The sequence below is a fragment of the Salmo salar genome, chromosome 02 (genome assembly GCF_965601325.2).
Source record: "Salmo salar chromosome 02, fSalSal1, whole genome shotgun sequence".
NCBI classification, from domain to species: Eukaryota; Metazoa; Chordata; class Actinopteri; order Salmoniformes; family Salmonidae; genus Salmo; species Salmo salar.
Genome location: NC_138292.1, coordinates 39,285,242 through 39,312,452, shown reverse-complemented (window position 1 = coordinate 39,312,452; position 27,211 = coordinate 39,285,242). Strand labels below are relative to the sequence as shown.

The 27,211-nt window shown below is 43.6% G+C and overlaps 1 protein-coding gene across 2 annotated transcripts; it reads right to left on the bottom strand.

Moving 5' to 3' along the window:
- Positions 1 to 214: 214 nt before the first annotated feature.
- Positions 215 to 27,211, bottom strand: si:dkey-24p1.1 (B-cell receptor CD22). 2 transcript variants are annotated; one of them, XM_045703763.2, is made up of 17 exons: positions 27,080 to 27,211; positions 23,342 to 23,421; positions 13,700 to 14,095; positions 13,287 to 13,568; positions 12,661 to 12,921; positions 12,192 to 12,455; positions 10,046 to 10,339; positions 9,401 to 9,712; positions 9,000 to 9,269; positions 8,358 to 8,624; positions 7,720 to 7,801; positions 7,492 to 7,564; positions 7,121 to 7,290; positions 6,766 to 6,823; positions 3,319 to 3,422; positions 2,458 to 2,536; positions 215 to 1,743 (listed from the first exon to the last, which is right to left on the bottom strand). In XM_045703763.2, exons 2-17 carry the CDS (start codon positions 23,403 to 23,405, stop codon positions 1,492 to 1,494), a joined length of 3,228 nt encoding a protein of 1,075 aa, XP_045559719.2. In that variant the 5' UTR covers positions 23,406 to 23,421; positions 27,080 to 27,211; the 3' UTR covers positions 215 to 1,491. The 2 variants fall into 2 exon arrangements, with proteins under 2 accessions (XP_045559719.2, XP_045559725.2); XM_045703769.2 differs by lacking the exons at positions 12,192 to 12,455; positions 12,661 to 12,921; positions 13,287 to 13,568; positions 13,700 to 14,095; positions 23,342 to 23,421 and having other exon boundaries at positions 27,080 to 27,146.

Here is a 27,211-nt window from a genome sequence, read left to right as displayed (position 1 = left end):
AGACATCAAAACGATGAAATAACACATATGGAATCATGTAGTAACCAAAAAAGTGTTGAACAAATGAAAATATATTTTATATTATTCAAAGTAGCCATCCTTTGCTTTGATGACAGCTTTGTACACTCTTGGAATTCTCTCAACCAGCTTCACAAGGAATGCTTTTCCAACAGTCTTGAAGGAGTTCCCACATATGCTGAGCACTTGTTGGCTGCTTTTTCTTCACTCTGCGGTCCAACTCATCCCAAACCATCTGAATTGGGTTGAGGTCGGATGATTGTGGAGGCCAGGTCATCTGATGCAGCACTCCATCACTCTCCTTTTTGGTCAAATAGTTCTTACACAGCCTGGGGGTGTGTTTCGGGTCATTGTCGTGATGAAAAACAAATGATAGTCCCACTAAGCGCAAACCAGATGGGATGGTGTATCGCTGCAGAATGCTGTGGTAGCCATGCTGGTTAAGCGTGCCTTGAATTATAAATAAATCAGGGACAGTGTCACCAGCAAAGCACCCCCACACCATAACACCTCCTCCCCATGCTTCACGGATTGGAACCACACATGCGGAGATAATCCGTTCACTTACTCTGCGTCTCACAAAGACAGCAGTTGGAACCAAAAATCACAAATTTGGACTCATCAGACCAAAGAATAGATTTCCACCAGTCTAATGTGCATTGCTCGTGTTTCTTGGCCCAAGCAAGTCTCTTCTTGTTATTGGTGTCCTTTAGTAGTGGTTTCTTTGCAGCAATTTGACCATGAAGGCCTGATTCATGCAGTCTCCTCTGAACAGTTGATGTTGAGATGTGTCTGTTACTTGAACTCTGTGAAACATTTATTTGGGCTGCAATGTTCCTTTCCTGTGGCGGTCCTCATGAGAGCCAGTTTCATCATAGCGCATGATGGTTTTTGTGACTGCACTTGAAGAAACGTTCAAAATTCTTGAAATGTTCCAGATTAAATTACCTTCATGTCTTATATCTTTTTGCTTATTTGAGCTGTTCTTGTCATAATATGGACTTGGTCTTTTACCAAATACGGCTATCTTCTGTATACCACCCCTACCTTGTCACAACACAACTGATTGGCTCAAACGCATTAAGAAGGAAAGAAATTCCACAAATTAACTTTTAACAAGGCACACCTGTTAATTTAAATGCATTCCAGGTGACTACCTCATGAAACTGGTTGAGAGAATGCCAAGAGTGTGCAAAGCTGTCATCAAGGCAAAGGGTGGCAACTTTGAACAATCTGAAATATAAAATACATTTTTATTTGTTTAACACTTTTTTGGTTACTACATGATTCCATATGTGTTATTTCATAATTTTGATGTCTTCACTATTATTCTAAAATGTAGAAAATAGTAAAAATAAATAATAACCCTTAAATGAGTAGGTGTGTCCAAACTTTTGACTGGTACTGTAGGTGTGATACAAATATTTACAAACAAACCTTAATACTTTTTTTGACTATGAATGAAACTTCCTCTTATATTTTAACATCAGAGTACTGGGTTGTGTAGTCTTCTTCATCTGAGCTGCTGCTGTGGCCTGCCCTGCGGTGGCGAGGGTCAGAACTACAGACTGTCTGGTGTCCTGGCTTTGCTCTGAACGTGACCTCAGAGTAGCTGATATCCATGTCATCCTCACTGCTCCCTGTCTCCGTCTCCATGTTTGGCTCGATGGTGGGCTTCGAAGCACACACTTCCTTAATGTTCTCGTAGTCATTGCACTTATTAGTCTGAATATAGAAAGAGATTCATACAAATGAAGCAGCTGGAATGTTGCTATTTTGTAAATCTGGAGCATATTAATTGTCTTGGGCAGCCATATTTTTTTCAAAATTATTCTTATCAAATATCTTAAAGCTGTACGGGTTCATTTGCCTTTTCCAAACTATCAAGTGCTAACATCAAGGTCCAGTAAAACACATTAAGTAATTTTCCCATTTTCTTTGCGGTTGTGATACCCCTTCTGCTACTGCTTGGACTGTCTGTACAAACGTCCTTCTAAACGTCCTCTTGCTTTTTTCTACTACACATTTTCTATGATGTAAGATGCACCACAAATAGAATTACATAATTTACAGGATCTCTGTGTACTCTTACCTCAATATCCTGTTTAAGTAACAGTGGAGTATTGGTTTGTTAGTAGATTTGCAACAAAGTGATTATGACAAGTCACTTCAAAGTTTCCATTCGCAATGTTCAGTTGAACTTTATATTAAGTTCAACGGATACCATGTGGTTACCTGGTTACAGAGTAACTATACAAATAATTGAATTGAAGCAGAATTTGACTAGCTTCCTTTAAATTCCCTCATTATTATATGCAGGCCTATCTTAGCTGCAGTTACAGTGTTAAGCTGAATAATGACATTCTGGTGATCATAAGGGCCAATGTGTGATGTTGCCCATTGTTTTGGTTTACACATTTGTTATTACGGTTGACTGACCTTTTCCTTCAGCTTTGGCTTGCCAACCTTAGCATAGATGTCATCCTCTCTCGCTTGGTCTCTAGGAACCAAGCTACCCCTGGAAGACAGGTTGTGTCAATGTATGCGTTTGACTCATGTTTATTGTCTCATCAGGTTATTTCCCTACGTACGTTTTGGTCAACTACTACAGTCATTTTCACATTAGTGGTTTCAATACATTACTACATTATGGTAGGATAATATCAATTTATGATGTATTTGAGGTAATTTGTATGTTTTCCCACATCATATGCATTCACCTAAAATGGACACCGTACTGTAGCTGTCAATGTGAAGTGATTTGCTTTTTATTATTATAATTGTTTGGTACTTTTTACACGTTTTTCGTGATATCCAATTGGTAGTTACAGTCTTGTCCAATTGCGGCAACTACCGTACGGACTCAGGAGAGGCGAAGATTGAGAGCCATGTGTCCTCCAAGCCACACTGCTTCTTGACACACTGCTCGCTTAACCCGGAAGCCAGCCACACTAATGTGTCAGAGGAAACAACATACAGCTGGAGACAGAAATCAGCGGCATGCGCCCAGCAGTTACAAGGAGTCGCTAGAGCATGATGGGACAAGGACATCCCGGCCGGCCAAACCCTGCCCTAACCCGGACAATGCTGGGCCAATTGTACGCCACCTCATGGGTCTCACGGTCACAGCCGGCTGCAACACAGCAGATCGAACCCAGGTCTATAGTGACGCCTCTAGCACTGTGATGCAGTGCCTTAGACCGATGCCCTACTTGGAAGACCAATGTGATGGGTTTTAATTTGAACCTATCCTGGTTTCATCTGCCTTCCCCACATTCTCAGAAACATTTTCAATCTTACATCTCCTGGCCCCTGAATTGCATGGAGGCATAGTTGACTTCAGGTTCCTGCATGTGTCCAGTGTGTTCATCTTTGTTTCTGATTGGATGGCTTGGTGAAAGATCCTGAATAAACGAGATGGAATGCATTAAAAAGAATGTCAAGAATTGAAATAGTTAATTCATCCCTTCATTCATAACTGTACAATGTAATACTACTTTTTTTAAATTTAACTAGGCAAGTTAGTTATGAACAAATTCTGATTTACAATGACAGCCTAGGAACAGTGGATTAACTGCTTTGCTCACAGTCAGAACAACAGAATTTTACCTTGTCAGCTCAGGGATTTGATCTAGCAACATTTCGGTTACTGGCCCAACGCTCTAACCACTAGGCTACCTGCCACTACGCTCAGTCATTCTTGACGTACTGAATACAGAATGATTGTAATAGTCATTGATTGAGTGCCTATGCTACCCTCCAGCACCTCGACTTCTTGGCACTGACGGAAACATGGATTACCACAGATAACACTGCTACTCCTACTGCTCTCTCCTCGTCTGCCCACGTGCTCTCGCATACCCCGAGAGCATCTGGCCAGCGGGGTGGTGGCACTGGAATCCTCATCTCTCCCAAGTGGACATTCTCTCGTTCTCCCCTGACCCATCTGTCTATCTCCTCATTTGAATTCCATGCTGTCACAGTTACCAGCCCTTTCAAGCTTAACATCCTTATCATTTATTGCCCTCCAGGTTCCCTTGGAGAGTTCATCAATGAGCTTGACGTCTTGATAAGTTCCTTTCCTGAGGATGGCTCACCTCTCACAGTTCTGGGTGACTTTAACCTCCCCACGTCTACCTTTGACTCATTCCTCTCTGCCTCCTTCTTTCCACTCCTCTCCTCTTTTGACCTCACCCTCTCACCTTCCCCCCCTACTCACAAGGCAGGCAATACGCTTGACCTCATCTTTACTAGATGCTGTTCGTCCACTAATCTCATTGCAACTCCCCTCCAAGTCTCCGACCACTACCTTGTATCCTTTTCCCTCTCGCTCTCATCCAACACTTCTCACTCTGCCCCTACTCGGATGGTATTGCGCCGTCCCAACCTTCGCTCTCTCTCTCCCGCTACTCTCTCCTCTTCCATCCTATCATCTCTTCCCTCTGCTCAAACCTTCTCCAACCTATCCCCTGATTCTGCCTCCTCAACCCTCCTCTCCTCCCTTTCTGCATCCTTTGATTCTCTATGTCCCCTATCCTCCAGGCCGGCTCGGTCCTCCCCTCCTGCTCCGTGGCTCGACGACTCATTGCGAGCTCACAGAACAGGGCTCCGGGCAGCCGAGCGGAAATTGAGGAAAACTCGCCTCCCTGCGGACCTGGCGTCCTTTCACTCCCTCCTCTCTACATTTTCCTCTTCTGTCTCTGCTGCTAAAGCCACTTTCTACCACTCTAAATTCCAAGCATCTGCCTCTAACCCTAGGAAGCTCTTTGCCACCTTCTCCTCCCTCCTGAATCCTCCTCCCCCTCCCCCCCCTCCTCCCTCTCTGCGGATGACTTCGTCAACCATTTTGAAAAGAAGGTTGACGACATCCGATCCTCGTTTGCTAAGTCAAACGACACCGCTGGTCCTGCTCACACTGCCCTACCCTGTGCTTTGACCTCTTTCTCCCCTCTCTCTCCAGATGAAATCTCGCGTCTTGTGACGGCCGGCCGCCCAACAACCTGCCCGCTTGACCCTATCCCCTCCTCTCTTCTCCAGACCATTTCCGGAGACCTTCTCCCTTACCTCACCTCGCTCATCAACTCATCCTTGACCGCTGGCTACGTACCTTCCATCTTCAAGAGAGCGAGAGTTGCACCCCTTCTGAAAAAACCTACACTCGATCCCTCCGAAGTCAACAACTACAGACCAGTATCCCTTCTTTCTTTTCTCTCCAAAACTCTTGAACGTGCCGTCCTTGGCCAGCTCTCCTGCTATCTCTCTCAGAATGACCTTCTTGATCCAAATCAGTCAGGTTTCAAGACTGGTCATTCAACTGAGACTGCTCTTCTCTGTGTCACGGAGGCTCTCCGCACTGCTAAAGCTAACTCTCTCTCCTCTGCTCTCATCCTCCTAGACCTATCTGCTGCCTTTGATACGGTGAACCATCAGATCCTCCTCTCCACCCTCTCCGAGTTGGGCATCTCCGGCGCGGCCCACGCTTGGATTGCGTCCTACCTGACAGGTCGCTCCTACCAGGTGGCGTGGCGAGAATCTGTCTCCGCACCACGTGCTCTCACCAATGGTGTCCCCCAGGGCTCTGTTCTAGGCCCTCTCCTATTCTCGCTATACACCAAGTCACTTGGCTCTGTCATATCCTCACATGGTCTCTCCTATCATTGCTATGCAGATGACACACAATTAATCTTCTCCTTTCCCCCTTCTGATAACCAGGTGGCGAATCGCATCTCTGCATGTCTGGCAGACATATCAGTGTGGATGACGGATCACCACCTCAAGCTGAACCTCGGCAAGACGGAGCTGCTCTTCCTCCCGGGGAAGGACTGCCCGTTCCATGATCTCGCCATCACGGTTGACAACTCCATTGTGTCCTCCTCCCGGAGTGCTAAGAACCTTGGCGTGACCCTGGACAACACCCTGTCGTTCTCTACTAACATCAAGGCGGTGACCCGATCCTGTAGGTTCATGCTCTACAACATTTGCAGAGCACGACCCTGCCTCACACAGGAAGCGGCGCAGGTCCTAATCCAGGCACTTGTCATCTCCCGTCTGGATTACTGCAACTCGCTGTTGGCTGGGCTCCCTGCCTGTGCCATTAAACCCCTACAACTCATCCAGAACGCCGCAGCCCGTCTGGTGTTCAACCTTCCCAAGTTCTCTCACGTCACCCCGCTCGTCCGCTCTCTCCACTGGCTTCCTGTTGAAGCTCACATCCGCTACAAGACCATGGTGCTTGCCTACGGAGCTGTGAGGAGAACGGCACCTCCGTACCTTCAGACTCTGATCAGGCCCTACACCCAAACAAGGGCACTGCGTTCATCCTCCTCTGGCCTGCTCGCCTCCCTACGTCTGAGGAAGCACAGTTCCCGCTCAGCCCAGTCAAAACTGTTCGCTGCTCTGGCACCCCAATGGTGGAACAAGCTCCCTCACGACGCCAGGACAGCGGAGTCAATCACCACCTTCCGGAGACACCTGAAACCCCACCTCTTTAAGGAATACCTAGGATAGGATAAAGTAATCCTTCTAACCCCCCCCCCCACCCCCTTAAAAGATTTAGATGCACTATTGTAAAGTGGTTGTTCCACTGGATATCATAAGGTGAATCCACCAATTTGTAAGTCGCTCTTTTACATAAATGACTTAAATGTAAATGTAAATGTAAACTGTAGAGTTACAGTATATACAGCATATAAAGGCCTCTTTGTTCCATATTTCACCCCTTCAACAACATTGTTCGATTTCTCTCACCTGCTTTCCACCTGGTGCCTTCAGAACACTGTATGCAGTGTATATGTCAGAGGTCGACCTTTAAAGAAAAAACAAACAAATTGAATCACTCTGCCAAGACTGACAAGTAGACACAGGTCCATATCTTCCTTTAGATGTTCAAACTGAGAACAGAAAGTAGTGGTGATCCACAGTAACTAGTATAATGGAATCCCATTGTGAGTGAGGGAGGCCTGCTAAATTGAGTCATTGAGTCTCGCGTATGTCTGCCCATCCAGACGTGTGTGTCTCTGTGTGTGCATGCAAACGTGGGTGCTTATGTGTGTTTGTCTACAGTGTGATCTTGTCTGTGTGAGACCATGCCTGATGCTCTTACGTGCTGTCTGGACACAACATCCTGCTGGGATGGGGATGGTGCGGTTGGGGCAGAGGCTCTGGGTGGTACGGGCTGTCTGGCCACAGCTGATCTCTGTTCCTCCCCGGGGGGTCTGATGCCGCTGCACCCCCTTCGCTCACCAGGTTCTCACTTGTGCCATTACGCCAGTGCTGACGGTGACACACACAAGCATAGGGGCACACACAGACACACACACACACACACACACACACACACACACACACACACACACACACACACACACACACACACACACACACACACACACACAATTAACTAGGGATTTTCACAAAATGAACTACAGAATAAATAGAAGAGAATAATGCAGTATTTGTGAAATGCAACAGTACCAGAAAACCAAAGTGAACACAATGAGGCAGTTTATTTGCTGTCCCCTGCTGGATCGATTTGATCCTCTTGTGTCTGAAAAACGCAAAACAAAAAGTGGATATTTCACACAAACAGTGTTGTGGTGACTTTCCAGTCATTGCTAACTGTAGTCAATACGTATGGTTAAGAAATATATGTATTTTACAAATAAGAGGAGTGAAGTGAGTAAGTGTTGACAGAGGACTCACCTGTAGACCAGAAAGATGAGTAAAAGAACAAGCGGAACACAGCAGAAAGGAAGGACGAGAGAGAGGACATGGAAGACACTTCCTGTGGTGAGAGAAGAGAGGGAGGAGTAACGATAAAGAGAAATGGGTCAATATTGGACCATTCAGACATTCTGGCTACAGTCTTTGACATTTTGTGTGGAGCTGTGACTTCAAATGCCAATGCCACCTATGTGTTGTTACATACTGTCTTACTTACTGTATGCATACAATACATTTTGCATCTTGAAGAATGGTTTTTAAGGCCTGTATCATCATTGACTCATACATTTAGGTAGCATATCAGGGGGAGAATGAAATATGCAACACTCTTAGAAAGAAAGGTGGTATCTAGAACCTTAAAGGGTTCTTCGGCTGTCTCCCTTTTCTACAGAGGGTTCTACCTGGAACCAAAAAGGGTTCTATCTGGAACCAAAAAGGGGTAATCTTATGGGGATAGCCAAAAACCTCTTTTGGAACCCTTTTTTTCTAAGAGTGTAGGCATCAGATGAATATCAAAAGTGAGATAGAAATACTGAGGTAAAAATGTTAGTCAGAATAAGTCACACTTCTGTACTCTATTGATTTTCCAAAGTGGCTGTCAGTCACTATGCACTCACGGTTGAGAAACAGCTTGACTCTTCCAGATTCTTTTCCCCCCATGTTATTGGTGGCGACACAGTAGTACGTCCCGGGCTTGTCCGGGTGGACAGTGATGTTCTGGTGATTGATGATGAAATGCTCCCTTTCCTCGACCAGCCTGTACCACTTGTAGCTGTTGACAGGCGGGTAACTGTGACTGTGGCAGGTCAGTGCCACAGGGCTCCCCCCATCACTCTGCCACCTATTGGTCATGTTGTGAATGACCTCTGTGAGCTTTGGAGCATCTGTGATGGAAGATAATGGAAGAAAACGATTCTTATACATTTGAATAGAAATATGCATTTGCATTTTCCTTGTGTTGAATTGTCTTTAGTTATAGTATTAGAAGAATATAAGTTCAAGCTCTACACAAATTACCACTTAAGTCTTTATTCCAGAAATGTATAGAGGACCTTAACCCATTTGAAAGGATGACTCTGATCCCAAATGTAGATCTGAGAGGATTGCAGTACGCAGTATGGTTAATCTCCCTCCATATTGCCCTCTAATAGGCCAGGTGGAATTATCACCTTATTAATATCTATTAATTCCTCTCAGATCTACATAGGGTGTATATCCTATGGGTAGTTTTCATAAAGCAGTGACAGATATGTACTCACACTTGACTTTAACGTCAACCTGTTGGGATTCCCCAGTTCCTAAGGGGTTCTGGGCAGTGCATCTGTACAGTCCACTATGGGATGGGGTTGTGGACATCACCGTCAACTTCTGGACCAGCCCCACTATCCTGGTCTCTCCTGCGCTGATCTGGATCCAGGTGTAGTTGGTGGCATGGGGGTTGGAACGAGCCGTGCAGTTAAGAACCAGCTGGCTGTTTTCAGTCAGGACCATGTCAGGGTGAGCAGAGGCCATCACATTTTTGGGGCTGTCTGTAGGTGTCATAGCAGAGAAAGCATCATGGAACATGTTTATCTTGGAAATCAAATATGTTTGGCTATTTCATCATCATAATAATAGAAGGATGATGACGGTGATGATGGTGACGATGCATTGTACTCACATGTAATCTCCAGCTCCTCCTCTGTGCTGCTACTCCCCTCAGAGTTCTGGGCTCTACAGGTGTAAACCCCTCCTTGCAGGAATGTAACATTAAAAGAACCCCAGACAACATTGGTAGAATGTTGGAGGAACCCAATAACTGGTTGAGGCTGCATTTGAAGAAGGGAGCTAGACATAGGTGAGACAGAGGGACGGGGAGTCCATGTCAGAGTGAGCTGAGAGTCTGGGAAACTCTGCACGGTGCAGTTGATACTAACCGGGTGTCCCTCCTGGGCCGTACGCACCATAGAAAGCACTGGTTTGGTTGGGCCATCTGTGGAGAGGAGGAGAGCTTTGAAAAAAACACCTATTCAAATTGTTCATTGTTCCTATTCAAATGTTTGTCAGAGAGGACTGTAGATACAACACACACATTTCAAATATGAACACAAACACAAACATAGAGGCTGCCATGTATAAAACGTCATCAGGAATAAGCTAACCAAAATATCTTCTATGACATCTATTAATCTATTAGCTGTTCTTTTTGAGAGGGGAAATGGGTTCAGCAGTGCTCAGATACCGAGTAAGAGGAGGCTATGATATGAGATCTGGATGCATTTATACAATAAGAACAGCTTTTACAGCTGTGATGAATAATACTCACATAGAACACTGAAGCATGACGTGTTGCTGTTCTGTCCCGTGCCGATTTCATTGGTGGCCCTACACATGTAACACCCCTCGTCTGTTACGCCCACCCTAACCCAGAGTAGGGTCTGTGGGTGGCCTGTGAGGGAGCTTAGTCTATGTGGTAATACTCCATTGTGGCGGTACCAGGTGTAGACACTGGGGGCAGGATGGGCATCAGCCATACACCTGAGACTTAGCTCAGAGCCTGCCTTCACCTGGTTGTTGTGGGAACCTCCGCGTTGGATGATCTGAGTGTATCTTGGAACATCTGCAAAAGATAACAGATACAATATATATATTGTATGTATATATATATATAGTATCAATCAAAAGTTTGGACACACCTACTCATTCAAGGGGTTTTCTTTATTTTTTACTATTTTCTATGAACTAACACATATGGAATCATGTAGTAACCAAAAAAGTATTAAACAAATCAAAATATATTTTAGATTCTTCAAAGTAGCCACCCTTTGCCTAGATGACAGCTTGTACACTCTTGGCATTCTCTCAACCAGCTTCACCTGGTTGAAAGTCTTGAAGGACTTCCCACGTATGGGCTCCCGAGTGGTGCTGTGGTCTAAGGCACTGCATCTCAGTGCTAGAGGCGTCACTACAGACCCTGGTTCGATTCCAGGCTGTATCATAACCGGCTGTGACTGGTAGTCCTATATGGTGGCGCACAATTGGCCGAGCGTCGTTAAGGTTTTCCCGGGGTAGGCCGTCATTGTAAATAAGAACTTGTCCTTAACTTTCTTGCCTAGCTAAAATAAAAATATCCTGTTCACTTGTTGGCTGCTTTTCTTGCGGTCCAACTCATCCCAAACCATCTCAATTGGGTTGAGGTTTGGTGATTGTGGAGGCCAGGTCATTTGATACAGCACTCCATCACTCTCCTTCTTGGTCAAATAGCCCTTACACAGGTGTGTTGGGTCATTGTCTTGTTGAAAAACAAACAATAGTCCCACGAAGCGCAAACCAGATGGGATGCCGTATCGCTGCAGAATTCTGTGCTAGCCATGCTGGTTAAGTGTGCCTTGAATTCTAAATAAATCACCTACAGTGTCACCAGCAAAGCACCCCCAAACCGTCACACCTCCTACTCCATGCTTCATGGTGGGAATCACAGACCAAAGGACAAATTTCCACCAGTCAAATGTCCATTGCTCGTGTTTCTTGGCCAAAGCAAATCTCTTCTTATTATTGGTGTCCTTTAGTAGTGGTTTCTATGCTGCAATTCACCGATGAAGGCCTGATTCACGCAGTCTCCTCTGAACAGTTGATGCTGAGATGTACTTGAACTCTGTGAAGCATTTATTTGGGCTGCAAACTGAAGTGCAGTTAACTCTAATGAACTTATCCTCTGCAGCAGAGGTAACTTCCTTTCCTGTGGCGGTCTTCATGAGAGCCAGTTTCATCATAACGCTTGACGGTATTTGCGACTGCACTTTAAGAAACTTTCAAGGTTCTTGAAACGTTCCGGATTGACTGATCTTCATGTCCTGAAGTAATAATGGACAGTCATTTCTCTTTGCTTATTTGAACTGTTCTTGCCATAATATGGACTTGGTCTTTTACCAAATAGGGCTATCTTCTTTACCACCCCTACCTTGTCACAACATAACTGATTGGCTCAAACGCATCAAGAAGGAAAGAAATTCCACAAACTAACTTTTAACAAGGCACACCTGTTAATTTAAATGTATTCCAGGTGACTATCTCATGAAACAGGTTGTGAGAATGCCAAGAGTGAGCAAAGCTGTCATCAAGGCAAAGGGTGGCAACTTTAAAGAATCTCAAATATAAAATATATTTTGATTTGTTTAACACTTTTGTGGTTATTACATGATTCCATGTGTCATTTCATAGTTTTGATGTCTTCACTATTATTCTACAATGTATAAAAGAGTAAAAATAAAGAAAAACCTTTGAATAAGTAGGTGTGTCCAAACTTTTGACTGGTACTGTATATTAATTTATTCAGCGCAGTGTATATTATTGAGTAGTTCCTGATATTGATATTGGATGGATGTAAGAATTTGACATTCAGCATACATTTTAATTGATAATTGTTGTTCCCTGTACAGTGTTTGAACATGCTAAAATGGGAAAAGACGTACAGGAAACCGTTATCTGATGTGTTGATGACCTTCTACTGCCAACATAATTCCTCGCCTCACAGAAGTAATGACCTTTGTCCTCTGGCCGTACACTGCTGAAGGTATACTCCTTTAAAGTATTGGTTATTTTTTTGTTGTCTTTGAACCAAGACCATGAATGCACTTCAGGGTTGCTTTTCGACACCATGCAAGTTAATTTGATTTGATCTCCTTCTTTGATTGTAGAGCGTTTATCTGTTTCAATGTACACTCTGACAGGAGCATCTGAAAGAGAGAGTATTCCAATTGAATAAAAACTGTGTAGGCTGCCTTCATTGTTTATGTATTAAAAATTCAATTCCACAATGTATATAAGCATGGATGTGAGACAGAGACTACCTAAAACATTATTTAAATGAATTCTTCCTTGATTGCATTTCCCTATGATACAAAATGTATATCTGGACTACACAAATAGGGAATATCTCACATTTAACATTTATTGTAACAACGTTTGAGTCGTGGGTCCCATGTTGGTTTACAGCTTCGCAGTAGTAATTCCCGCTGTGTGTAGATGTGATAGATCGGATCAACAATTCTGTTCCACTGAATTCGGTCTTTCGACTGTCTTTAAACCAGGAGTAGGTAGCATTGGGGTGTCCTCTGCTGGAACAAGTGAGGGTGACAGGCTGTCTTTCCTTTACATTTGACAAATCTAAATCTACAACAGCCTTCGTCTCCTTCGGGGCATCTTTTAAAGAGAAGACAAAAAAGTCAAGTGATCATAGAAATTGCTCAATTCTGAAAACAAGAAGCAAAAAACATCAAATCAAATTAGTAGGATAATTTCTTTGTAATAAAAAATGGTTAAAAGAAAAATAATGCAATGGTCACGATAAGGCCAATCAAGCGGTTTTCTCTATCTGTGTCGCTGAAGCGTTACAGATTGTGGGATATACATTTAATCCCGATTTCAGACGACATATGCAGCGTTTACCATGAATGCAGTCTCTGCTAAGACGGGAACATTACCTTTAAGTTTCAATCACGCTGTAACGCTGAACTTCCGCGATACGGTAAACACAGTTTAAACTAGAAAGTCAGTAATGAACTCACATTCAACCGTCAGCTTGATGCTCTTGCTCATACACTGGTCTTTGGTCCCCTGTGGTTGACAGGAGAGCACCCTCCCATCATCCTGCCAGCTAGCATTAAAGTTGACCGCAATGCTTGTACGGTTACCCTCGTAGGTGTGAACAGGCATTACGGTCTGACCAAGCCCTGTGAACTCTGGGTGTGACCCACATGCCCGTGACGTGAAGCATCGAATAGTCACAGGCTCAGACTCTTTAACTGTTGACGTGTTCAACTTCTCAACTCTAACCCGGCACGGATCATCTACAGTGGCAAGACATCAGACAGAGACAGAACACCATATTTTACATTACAACACTGTCAATCGAATAGCTGTGAATATTTGGATTATTATTGGAAATTGATATCCAGATGTATCTGTAAGGTGAACTTGCCTTCAACTGTAAGACTCAGACCTGGTTCAGACATCCATTTGTCAGTCTCTCCTATATATCTGAATTTGTAGATCCCACTGTCAGTCTTTTCCAGGTTGTTGATGAGTAGACTGCAGTCGCTTTGTGTGGCCCGTCCAAAATTCACAGAACCAATGTACTTTACTCTGTCTGCAAATTCAGGGGCAGGGGTTTGGGCCTTCATGTTACTGTTTACAATTGTGCCAGTGAAATTCTTCGTGTTGTCATTCCACTTTGCATTTTTCATCCAAAACCATTGACCTTGTTCATGTTTCATCAAGCTGGTAAGAGTGCATTTGATTGTAATGCAGGAACCCTCCTTTGCGGCCAAGTGCTCTCCAGTTATTTTTAAGGATATTTGAAGATTGCAAAAAGAAACTAGGATGGACAGAGGAAAGTAAGATTAGAATAGTACAGTTTTTTTGTATGCAATTTTCACAAGTATATGGTACATTTTCACAACACTTAGTACAAAACTCAGGACAGATTTATCAAAAAGGCAGTTCAAACCTCTAAGCACATTTTCAATAGACTAAGTACAACACACAAAATCGTACAGTCACTTTTTCACCAAACTTAATCAGTGTTTCATCTAGAAAAACATGTTTCACATGTTCATAGAGAGTAATTGCTTTTCACAATGCAATGCGCACATTCATTTTGATATGATTGTCTTCTAATTTTTTCAAATACATTTCACGATTACTTAATCCGACTGCTCTTAATTTATAATCACTTAACCGTTTGGTAAACCTATAGATTTTAAATTGGTCGGTCTAGGACAGATTTTGAGAACTACATAATGAAAATGTATGTTTGTAATGTATTAACATATAAAGTATGATACTTTCATGTACTATTATGATGATGACTATTTTGATTATATTCACAGTAAGTAAAACAATATCAGATATTGACAAGATAAGAGATGTACTGTCACACCCTGATCTGTTTCACCTGTCCTCGTTATTGTCTCTACCCCCTCCAGGTGTCGCTTGTTTTCCCCAGTGTATTTAATCTTGTGTTTCCTGTCTCTCTGTGCCAGTGTATTTATCCCTGTGTTTCCTGTCTCTCTGTGCTAGTTCATCTTGTATGTTCCAAATCCACCAGTGGTTTTCCTGTACTCCTGCCTTTGCTATTCTCTTTTTTTCTAGTCCTCCCGGTTTTGACCCTTGCCTGTTCTGGAAGCTGTTAGCTCAGAGGCTGCCTGCCACCTCTGAAAAACCCCAATCACCCAGTAATTTTTCCCCTCTCTGTGGTGAGTTGGTACATCCTATCCTGGCTCCCTGAGAACCCTGCTTACCTCCTCCAGAGCGATATTCGGGGAATCCTGGTGCCTGCCGGGGTTCTTTCTCAGTGCTTGCTTATTTTTGAGCTACAGCCATCTTCGTTTCCTTCAGACCAATCGAAGATAGCGTATATCATTACACTAATGTCGGGAAGGGTGCTCTCCTGGGCTACGGCAGTTTGGGAGCAACAATCTGCCATTTGTGGTCATCTGGAGGAATTTAAAGCAGAGGTGAGAAAGGTATTTGAGTCTCCGGTATCTGGGAGAAAGGCGGCCAGTGAACTGCTTGACTTACGTCAAAACTCCCGTAGTGTGGCAGACTATGCGGTTGATTTTCACACGTTGGCCGCCGAGAGTGCCTGGAATCCGGAGTCTCTTTTCGATACTTTTCTGCACGGATTATCTGAGGATGTCAAGGATGCGCTAGCTGCTCGGGAATTACCGGTGGACCTCGACTCCCTTATTGCTCTAACCATCAAAATCGATGGACGCCTAATGGAACGTAGGAGTGAGAGGAGGTCTGGTCTCGGGCACACTAGTGCACCCGCTATGGCTCGTTCACCTTTGAGGGAATCTATGAAGTTTCCGAAGGCAGCTTTTCCGAGAGGATTTGAAGCCACCTGAGCCTCCCGTAAATCTACGATGGGTGAGTTGGATACTCCTGAGCCTATGCAGTTGGGAAGAGCTAGGTTATCAGTTGGGGAACACTCACGGAGGATGAACAGTAATTGTTGTCTGTACTGTGGAGGGGCAGGACACTTTATAGCTACCTGCCCTATTAGGAAACCCTTGTCTCGAGTGGGTACCAGTGCTATGGTGAATCAGACTGGGAGTTCCCTAATTCCCATCACCTGCACACCCTTTTTTGTGCTGTGGGGAGACCAATCCAAGTCTCTCTGAGTGGTCATTGACTCTGGGGCTGATGAATGTCTTATGGATACCACGATAGCTTCGGAGCTTGGTATTCCCTCTCAGCCTCTCTCTGTGCCCATGGATCGGCCGCTCTATAGGGGAAGTCACCCATAGTACTGTGCCCGTTCAATGACGGGTTTCTGGTAACCACAGTGAGACCGTACAGTTCCTCCTCATTACATCTCCCCATGTTCCAGTCGTTTTGGTATTTTCCTGGCTACAAAAACACAATCCTGTGATTGACTGGACCACAAGCTCCATCCTGGGTTGGAGCCTATTTTGCCATTCCCACTGCCTTCAAGCAGCACAGCCTTCCCCAAGTCGTCTTCCTCAGGACGTTAGCAAGACTGTGGATGTCTCTGCTGTTCCCACTGAGTACCATGACCTCCTGGAGGTCTTCAGTAAGGCACGTGCTACTTCCCTTCCCCCGCACCATCCTTATAACTGTGCTATTGACCTTCTCACAGGCATTACACCACCTCAGGGTCTGTTGTATTCTCTGTCCGGACCAGAGACCAAAGCTATGGAGGAGTACATAGAGGAGTCTCTGGCCACTGGGGCCGTCCGTCCGTCTGCGTCTCCTGCCGGTGCAGGGTTTTTCTTTGTGGAGAAGAAGGACAAGAACCTGCGTCCGTGCATTGACTACCGGGGACTTAACGACATTACTGTCAAGAATCGTTACCCCCTACCTCTCCTCGGAGTTTGAACCTCCCCAGGGGGCCACCATATTTTCCAAGTTGGACCTTCTAAATACCTACCACCTGGATCAGATACGCGAGGGGGATGAGTGGAAGACAGCCTTCAACACAGCCAGTGGACATTTTGAGTACCAGGTCATGCCATTTGGACTCACCAACGCCCCTGCTGTCTTCCAGGCTTTGGTCAATGATGTGCTTCGGGACATGCAAAACCGGTTTGTGTTCATGTACCTTGATGACATCCTGTTTTTTCCCCGATCTGCACAAGAACATGTTCTTCATGTCAGACAGGTCCTTCAGCGCCTCCTGGAGAACCAACTGTTCGTGAAAGCCGAGAAGTGTGCATTTTACCGCTCTACAATCACCTGACTGGGATATGTCATTGCTGAGAACAATGTTCAGATGGATCCTGGAAAGGTGAAAGCACAGGGGGATTGGCCTCAACCAACATCCTGGGTGCAGTTGCAACGATTTCTTGGATTTACAAACTCCTACCGCCATTTCATTCGGGGTTACAGCACCCTGGCGGCCCCCCTCTCAACACTCGTCTCTCCCAAGGTACCGTTCAAATGGTCTCCAGCTGTCGGCAAAGCCTTTGTGGACCTGAAGCATTGGTTCACAACAGCACCCATCCTCATCCATCCGGACCCCTCGCATCAATTTGTGGTGGAAGTGGATGCTTCGGATGTTGGATCCCAGCGATCTGCCCAGGACCAGAAGCTTAATCCCTGTGCCGTCCTGTCCCATCGTCTCAATCCTGCTGAAAGGAACTATGATGTTGGCAACCCGAGAACTCCTGGCAGTGAAGATGGCGTTGGAAGAGTGGAGGCACTGGCTGGAAGGAGCAGAGCAGCCATTCCTGGTCTGGACCAACCATAAAAACCTGGAATATCTTTGTCACTGGGCTCCCTCCGTCTGATGGCAACACTGTCATTCTGATGGTAGGTGACCAGTTTTCCAAGGCTGCCCATTTCATCCCTCTCCCCAAACTACCTTCTGCCAAGGAGACAGCCCAGCTTATGGTGCAGCATGTCTCCTGGATCCATGGACTCCCGGTAGACATGGTCTCCGATCGGGGTCCTCAGTTCTCGTCTCAGTTCTGGGTCGTCGGCCAGCCTGTCATCCGGATTCCATCCCCAAACTAATGGTCAATCGGAGAAAGCCAATCAAGACCTGGAGACCACCTTAAGGTGCCTGGTCTCAACCAACTCCACTACCTGGAGCAGCCAACTGGTCTGGATGGAGTATGCCCGGAACACTCTTCCCAGTTCTTCCACGGGACTCTCCACCAGACTCTCTTTTGAGTGCTCCATGAGGTATCAGCCTCCACTCCTCCCTGAACAAGAGCAGGAGGTCAGCGTACCTCGGCCCAGATGTTTGTCCGCCGCTGTCGATGTACCTGGAGAAGAGCCAGAGCGGCTAAAAGTGGACCGTTGCCGAACCCCAGCTCCTCACTACCGCATTGGGCAGAGGGTATGGCTGTCCACACGGGACCTCAAAATGTCCCCTCGTTTCATTGGTCCTTTTCCCATCTCCAGAGTCCTGAGTACCACTGCTGTCTGTCTTGTGTTACCCGTACCCTCCGTATTCACCCTAACTTCCATGTGTCTAAGATTTGTCTTCTGAGTTGTGACAAGGTAGGGTTGGTATACAGAAGATAACCCTATTTGGTAAAAGACCAAGTCCATATTATGGCAAGAACAGCTCAAATAAGCAAAGAGAAATGACAGTCCATCATTACTTTAAGACATGAAGGTCAGTCAATCCGGAACACTTGAAAGTTTCTTCAAGTGTAGTCACAAAAACCAGCAAGAGCTATGATGAAACTGGCTCTCATGAGGACGGCCACAGGAAAGGAAGACCAAGAGTTACCTCTGCTGCTGAGGATAAGTATATTAGAGTTACCAGCGTCAGAAATTGCAGCCCAAATAAATGCTTCACAGAGTTCAAGTAACAGATGCATCTCAACATCAACTGTTCAGTGGAGAATGCGTGAATCAGGCCTTCATGGTCAAATCGCTGCAAAGAAACCAATACTAAAGGACAGCAATAAGAAGAGACTTGGGCGAAGATGTCCAAATTTTAGATTTTTGGTTCCAACCGCCGAGTCTTTGTGAGAAGCAGAGTAGGTGAACGGATGATCTCTGCATGTGTGGTTCCCAATGTGAAGCATGGAGGAGGTGGTGTGGTGGTGCTTTGCTGGTGACACTGTCCCTGATTTATTTAGAATTCAAGGCATACTTAACCAGCATTGCTACCACAGCATCCTGCAGCGATACGCCATCGCATCTGGTTTACGTTTAGTGGAACTGTCATTTGTTTTTCAACAGGACAATGACCAAACACACCTTCAGGCTGTGTACTGGCTATTTGACCAAGAAGGAGAGTGACGGAGTGCTGCATCAGATGACCTGGCCTCCACAATCACTCGACCTCAAACCAATTGAGATGGTTTGGGATGAGTTGGACTGCAGAGTGAAGGAAAAGCAGCCAACAACTGTTGGAAAAGCATTCCAGGTGAAGCTGATTGAGAGAATGCCAAGAGTGTGCAAAGAGTGGCTACTTTGAAGAATCTAAAATCTAAAATATATTTTGATTTGTTTAACACGTTTTTGGTTACTACATGATTCCATTTGTGTCATTTCAAAGTTTTGATGTCTTCACTATTATTCTACAATGTAGAAAATAGTAAAAATAAATAAAAACCCTTGAGTGAGTATGTGTGTCCAAACTTTTGACTGGTACTGTGTATATATATATGTGAGTCTACACATTTTCGTATGTGACCCCAGTGAAAATCAAACCCACAACTCAGATGTTGCTAGTGCCGTGCTCTTACTAACTGAGCCGCACACGACCACTACAATACATAAGTACACTACAATACTGTAAAATACCGTATATGATTACAATACAGGTGGAAGGTGTATGATTGCCATCCCTATGAGTGTCACCCTCTTTCAGGCTATGGATGAGGCATGCAATAACATCAGTCCAGAGGGCTTAGATTCGCCATGCCTAAAGGTTTTTCCCCAGGTGCTTGAACAATGAGGACATCTACTGTGATGTTGTTGAGAGCCTATGGCCAAATGATCAAGACAGGCTTGATGAAAACTAGTTCCTGTTATGATTTTAAAGTGTAATTTTATATTAACAATGCATACTTTTTTGCATCAATGATTTGATCACACATGGGATAGAAATTTTGGAAATGGGATTTTCAGTCCATTTTAATGGGTGTGAAAACGTCCTGTAATTTACTGTACCGTAGCGTATTACATTCAAAAGGCAATTTTGAAATACACTACATGACCAAAAGTATGTGGACACCTGCTTGTCGAACATCTCATTACAAAATCATGGGCATTAATATGGAGTTGGTCCCCCCTTTGCTGATATAACAGCCTCCAATCTTCTGGAAAGGCTTTCCACTAGATGTTGGAACAGTACGGCGGGGACTTGCTTCCATTCACCCACAAGAGCATTACTGAGGTCAGACACTGATGTTGGGCGATTAGGCCTGGCTTGCAGTCAGCATTCAAATTCATCCCAAAGGTGTTTAATGGGGTTGAGGTCAGGGCTCTGTGCAGGCCAGTCAAGTTCTTTCACATCGATCTTGACAAACCATTTCCTTATGGACCTTGCTTTGTGCACAGGAAACAGGAAAAGGCCTTCACCAAACAGTTGCCACAATGTTGGAAGCATAGCGCTTCCAACATTGAATGTCATTGTATGCTGTAGCGTTAAGATTTCTCTTCACTGGAACTAAGGGGCCTAACCTGAACCGAAAACTGCCCCAGACCATTATTCCTCCTCCAGCAAACTTTACAGTAGGCACTATGCATTCGGGTAGGTAGTGTTCGCCTGGCATCCGGCAAACTCAGATTCGTCTTTCGGACTGCCAGATGGTGAACCGTAATTCATCACTCCAGAGAATGCATTTCCACTGCTCCAGAGTGCAATGGTGGCGAGCTTTACAGCACTCCAGCCGACGCTTGGCATTGCACATGGTGATCTTAGGCCTGTGTGCGGCTGCTCGCCCATGGAAACCTATTTCATGAAGCTTCCGTCAAACAGGTCTTGTGCTGACATTGCAACTGATGACAGACGATTTTTACTCGCTACGTTCTTCAGCACTCAGCGGACCCATTCTGTGAGCTTGTGTGGCCTACCACTTCGCGGCTGAGCTGTTGTTGCTCCTATACGTTTCCACTTCACAATAACAGCACTTACAGTTGACAGGGCAGCTCTAGCAGAGCAAAAATTTGATGAACTGATTTGTTGGAAAGGTGGCATCCTATAACGATGCCATGTTGAAAGTCACTGTGCTTTTCAGTAAGGCCAGTCTACTGCCAATGGTTGGCTATGGAGGGCTGTGTGCTCGATTTTATAAATGTGGCTGAAATAGTTGAATCCAGTAATTTGAAGGGGTGTCCACATACTTTTGTATATATAGTGTATGTATCTTGCATTTTTTGCTATTGGATTAACTGGTTGTTAAAATAACTAAATTGAGAAGATATCATTATGTTGTGTTTTGGTGATTAAATCAATGTTCCCATGGTATTTCACAGTAAATGTATATTTTGGACCAAAGGCAGTGTGGTGAAAGATATGTCCAAACAAAATGAATGCACAATAAAAGGTTTTGAATATGAGACTTGCTGTGTTACAAGCGTTACCAGTTTGGAGTTTTGTACTAAGAGTTTTGAAAATCCACCTCATACTTAAAAAATAGCACCAAAGCAATTGAAACATTTATAAAATTATATGGAATGTATGGTTTTCAGTACACCTGACAGTAACAGTTACAGTGCATTCGGAAAGTGTAAGAACCAACGCTGGAGATGAGAAGCAGGTACGGAGAGTGAACATTTAATTTTGCACAGACATGGAACTGGACAGAAACAGCGTCAGAACCGGGTAATACAAAGACATACGACAATTAATGCTGAAGTGGGGAACAGAGCTGGGAAACAGACAGATATAGGGGTGGTAATAACACAGGTGATTGAGTCCAAGTGAGTCCAATGAATCTCTGATGCGCGTGGTGAGAGAAGCAGGTGTGCGTAATGATGGTGGCAGGAGTGTGTAGTGCTGGGCAGCCTGGTGCCCTCGAGTGCCAGGGAGGAAGAGCGGGAGCAGGCGTGAAGGAAAGTATTCAGACCCCTTGACTTTTTCCACATTTTGTAACTTTACAGCCTTATTCGAAAATTGATTAAATTAATTGTTTTTCTCATAAATCTACACACAATACCTCATAATGAAAAAGCGAAAACCGTTTTTTAGAAGTGTTTGAAAATGTTTTGAAAATAAAAAACAGAAATACCTTATTTACATAAGTATTCAGACCCTTTGCTATACAACTCGAAATGGAGCTCAGGTGTATCCTGTTTCCATTGATCATCCTTGAGATGTTTCTACAACTTGATTGGAGTCCATCTGTGGAAAATTCTATTGTTGGACATAATTTGGAAAGACACGTATGTCTGTATAAGATCCCACAGTTGACAGTGCATGGGGTCAAAGGAATTGTCCATAGAGCTCTGAGACAGGATTGTGTCAAGGCATAGATCTGGGGAAGGGTACCAAATCATTTATGCAGCATTGAAGGTTCCCAAGAACACATTGGCCTCCATCATTCTTAAATGAAAGAAGTTTGGAACCACCAAGATTCTTACTAGAGCTGGCTGCCCGGCCAAACTGAGCAATCGGGGGAGAAGGGCCTTGGTCAGGGAGGTGACCAAGAACTTCATTGTCACTCGGACAGAGGTACAGAGTTCCTCTGTGGAGATGGGAGAACCTTCCAGAAGGACAACCATCTCTGCAGCACTCCACCAATCAGGCCTTCATGGTAGAGTGGCCAGATGGAAGCCACTCTTCGATAAAAGGCACATGACATTCCGCTTGGAGCTTACCAAAAGGCACCTAAAGGAATCTCAGACCATGAGAAACAAGATTCTCTGGTCTGATGAAACCAAGATTGAACTCTTTGGCCTGAATGCCAAGCATAATGTCTGGAGGAAACCTGGCACGAAGCATGGTGGTGGCAACGTCATGGTGTGGGGATTTTTTTTAGCGGCAGGGACTGTGAGACTAGTCAGGATCCAGGGAAAGATGAACGGAGCAAAGTACAGAGAGATCCTTGATGAAAACCTGCTCCAGAGCGCTCAGGACCTTAGACTGGGGTGAAGGTTCACCTTCCAACAGGACAATAACCCTAAGCACACAGCCAAGAAAATGCAGGAGTGGCTTCGGGACAAGTCTCTGAATGTCCTTGATTGACCCAGCCAGAGCCTGGACTTGAACCCGATCAAACATCCCTGGAGAGACCTGAAAATAGCTGTGCAGCGACGCTCCCCATCCAACCTGACAGACCTCGAGAGGATCTGCAAAGAATGGGAAAAACGTTCCAGATACATGTGTGGCAAGCTTGTAGCATCACACCCAAGAAGACTCAGTACTGACTAAAGGGTCTGAATACTTATGTGAATATAATATTTCAGTTTTTAATTTTTTTTAAATACATTTGCAAAAATTTATAAAAACCGGTTTTTGCTTTGTCATTATGGAGTATTGTCTGTAGATTGAAGAAATAAACAATTTAATTCATTTTAGAATAAGGTTGTAAAGTAACAAAATGTGGAAAAAGTCAAGGGGTCTGAATACTTTCTGAATGCACTGTATATTTCATATGTAACTAAATAAGATAAAATGTTTACCTACCATTCAACAGCATCAGAAGAACTGTCAAGAAATGGAACATTGCAACTGTTCTCTTGAGTATCATGATTATTACTGGATATCTGTATTAGAAACATACTATTAGTGTGTGTGTGTGTGTGTGTGTGTATCTGTGTACCCACGTGGGAGTGTGTGTGTGTGAGTGAAAAGCATATCTCAGCTGCATATGCCTCTCTGGTTCACTGGTTAAGTAGACAGTCTGAAATAAACTCTATGCCACACCCATAACACTGCCCTTGATGCTCAAGACATGAGGTGACATTCTTTCAGCTGTTCTTTTGGTTATTCAATTCCATGCTTTTCTTTTTACACCAACAACAGAGACCTATATTGGTAAAAATGTATAATAACTGTATTAAAACACATACTTTATAAATAACGTATTAATGGCTTAAAGTAGAACTGACAGCGTTTTATCTACTTTGCAGATATGAAACAAACAGATCATATCAGTGAAAAATATAAAATCCCCAGTTTATGCTACAAAACCAACTTTATAAGAGGTTTTAAAAATCGGTAATTTTTGAATCAACATTCCATGACGTACACTAAGGCATTGTTGGCAGAATAGATGGAGGCAGTTCATTGCATGATTAATATAATTCACCAATACATTTCTTGGTAGTCCAACAAATATTGCTATCAGGTTGTAAATCACAGCTGGCCCGGTACATTGTTTGCTGCCTCCATTCGGGATGCACTGTTTCAGTTTCAATTTCTCAATATTTTGGGAAAAACTGACGAATGTAACTAAGGCTGGGAATGTCAATACAATCCAACTAGCAAGGGCAGTGATCACAAGTCAGTCATAACGTGGCTACTAGGCTAGCGTATCTATTTATGAAGCGTAATACATGCAATAAAAGGTTGAACGTACGTATCGTTAGGATCGTAATAAAATCCATACGTAAATTGTTAGGATCGTAAGAAAAGCCATGCGTGAAACATGAAACGTAAACGTGAAATTTAATCTGTGAACTTTCAAACACCATGTTGTGATTACTGACTAATATTTTAGGGTTGAACAAATCTTGTGTTGCAATTCTGATGTACCATTTCTGATGTTTATGGGACATATTGGAGTGCCAACAAAAGAAGATCTTCAAAGGTAAGGCATGAATTATATCGTTATTTCTGAGTTTTGTGTCACGCCTGGCGGGATGAATTATGATTGTCTGTGTTTGTTTGATGGGGTGCTATCCTCAGATAATAGCATGGTTTGCTTTCGCCGTAAAGCCTTTTTGAAATCTGACATGGTGGCTGGATTAACAAGAAGTAAAGCTTTAATTTGGTGTATTGCACTTGTGATTGTATGAATGTTAAATATTTCTAATAATTTAATTTGAATTTGGCACTCTGCCATTTCACCGGATGTTGTCAAATTGATCCCGTTAATGGGATTTGAGCCCTAAGAAGTTTTTTTAACTCCATTGTTGGTTAGGGGCTCGTAAGTAAGCATTTCACTTTAAGGTTGTATTCGGCGCATGTGATTAATACAATTTGATTTGATTTGATAAATTTGTTCCCATGTTCTTACCCAAAACTGGGTGCAGCACCTGTTAAACTCTGTAATATCCCCAAAACACAGGGATGACTAGCCGCACGGGATAAGTATTATCAGAGGACCTGGGAGTTTGCTGAAAAACAATAGGTTTTCCGGGCTGGGATAATAATCTTCCTGCCAAATAAAAATGACTGACATGGCAGATTCAGACCGGACTAAAATTACGGATGTGGTGATTTGTGCTGGTGTACATAATTACATTACCTGAGAACCCCCAGTAAAATTTAATCCATCCGTATTGGGCTTTCTACTGCCGATCGCTAAATTATCCTCATGATTCTGATCACACTTCCTCAATTCACATATTATGTCGACACTATACCAAAGATGGCTTTGTATGGTTTAGAAACTTGGTAACCAAGCTCGAGTTATCAGTGTCACCTGTCGCCAGGACTCGTTGAAATATCTTCACTCCTATAAAAAAAAACTCCAGGCTTCCGTCATAACTGCCAATGTATAATTAAGAAAATAATAATTACAGGTGGCAGTTTGGAAAAAACTAATTCAGTCCGAATCGTCCTCTGGAATAACGGGCATTCGGGGGTAATACAGGCATAACCAACGTTCTCTGGTAATATTAGTCCCGTGCGAATAGGGCTACAATATTCTTCCTGGGACTGGGGGTGTATATGGGTTGGGCCATGTCTGGAATGACATATCGTCCCATCAACCTGTCCAAACATGTTGATATACGATTGTATTGTCTTTTTTTTACCAGGGAAGGGGGGAGTGCTTTGTTCCGTTGCCTACCAACACGGTAAACGGTCTACAATGCAGCCTGTGTCATGCACAAACCACCGATTAAAGTCTAATCATGTGGAAATAATTTGACCAATATTGTATTTTCATGTGTGCAAATAAATAAACACATATAAACCAATTATATGGTGATATGTGGTACTGATAACTTTGAATGGTGATTTGTAATCAAACGTTATAGACCTGCAGGGTGATACGAGACCCTTTCAATGGGGATTTTGGACAGAGATCGAGTGAGCATGTTCACCATAGAAGACATCACTGGGCAGTGTTCTTGGGAGAGCTAAGCAAACAGTCATACTCAGTGCACAACAGCGGGCCAGCGCAGAGCTCACATCCACCCAACAAAATGTAAATGTATGACCCAGTGGCATGGTGGAGAGGGAATGAGGGTCGATTTCTGCTCTTTGTCAATGTCTCCCTCAAATACCTCTGCCTCTGTGCAAAAAGTTTCCATCTGAATGTTTTTTCAGTAGGCCTACAGCAGGCAATATTGTTACCCCACTCTGCAGTCTATTAAACCAGAAAAGGTGAACATGATTTTGTTCCATGCCAGAAACCTTTAGGTATGTTAATGTACTGTATAATGAAAAGAAAAATAGGCCGAATGGTTCTTGTTGCACTTTTTATTTGTTCAATTTTCAAAGCCTGTATTCACAGTGTGTTTTATTCGAAATAAATGTAGCCTTTGCCAGAATATTATGTTGTGTGCCTTAAACATATTTTCACTGTATTTATTTGGTTTAATTTCGTACTTATTTTGATTACTTTATTTATTTTGTAGCCTATCTAAATGTGGATAATTCTTTTTATAGGTGATTTTTATTTTATGTTCTCGCTTTCGAAAGCGCTGCTCTGAATTCTTATTTAATCCCCTTTGCTCACTTCAAGGATAGTAATAAACACTTCCACAATAATATAAATATCTGTTTAGAAGTTTCACTTGTACAAGTAACGTTTACTGCAAATTTTATTGGCAGTAACCTAGTGTAGGCCTATATTATTGCCTGTTTGGTGGCGGCACACAATTCGTTTTTTCCTAAAGTTTTTGTCAGGTGGAGGCCAGGAACTTAAATTTACACTTCCCATTCGATTATTCTGTCTTGCAATTGTTGGTTCTCTCTCTCTCTCATTATTACCATATCTTTGAGACAGAAATATCTAAATGACTGTACATTTTCATATAAGAAATGTATTGGTGACACTTTATAATGACTTTAAAGTGGAACTGACAGCATTTTAGCAACATTCCTGTCTAAATGTGCGCATGAGGTATTTCAAATTATCAGCTCATTATGACCGTAAATAAACATGTATCCAGGATACATTTCTCACTTTATAATGGGTAGACATGCGTAAAAGAAATAGCAAACATTCACAAAGTTGTTTCTTCTTACCTCAGAAGGGATTAGCTGTGATGACTGTCTCGTGAAAGATACTGTATCTTCAGCATATCTGTCTTCTCAAAATAAGGATGAGAAACTAAAAGAGGAACCCAATTGTCTGCCAGGCTTTGCATTTGTTTCTGC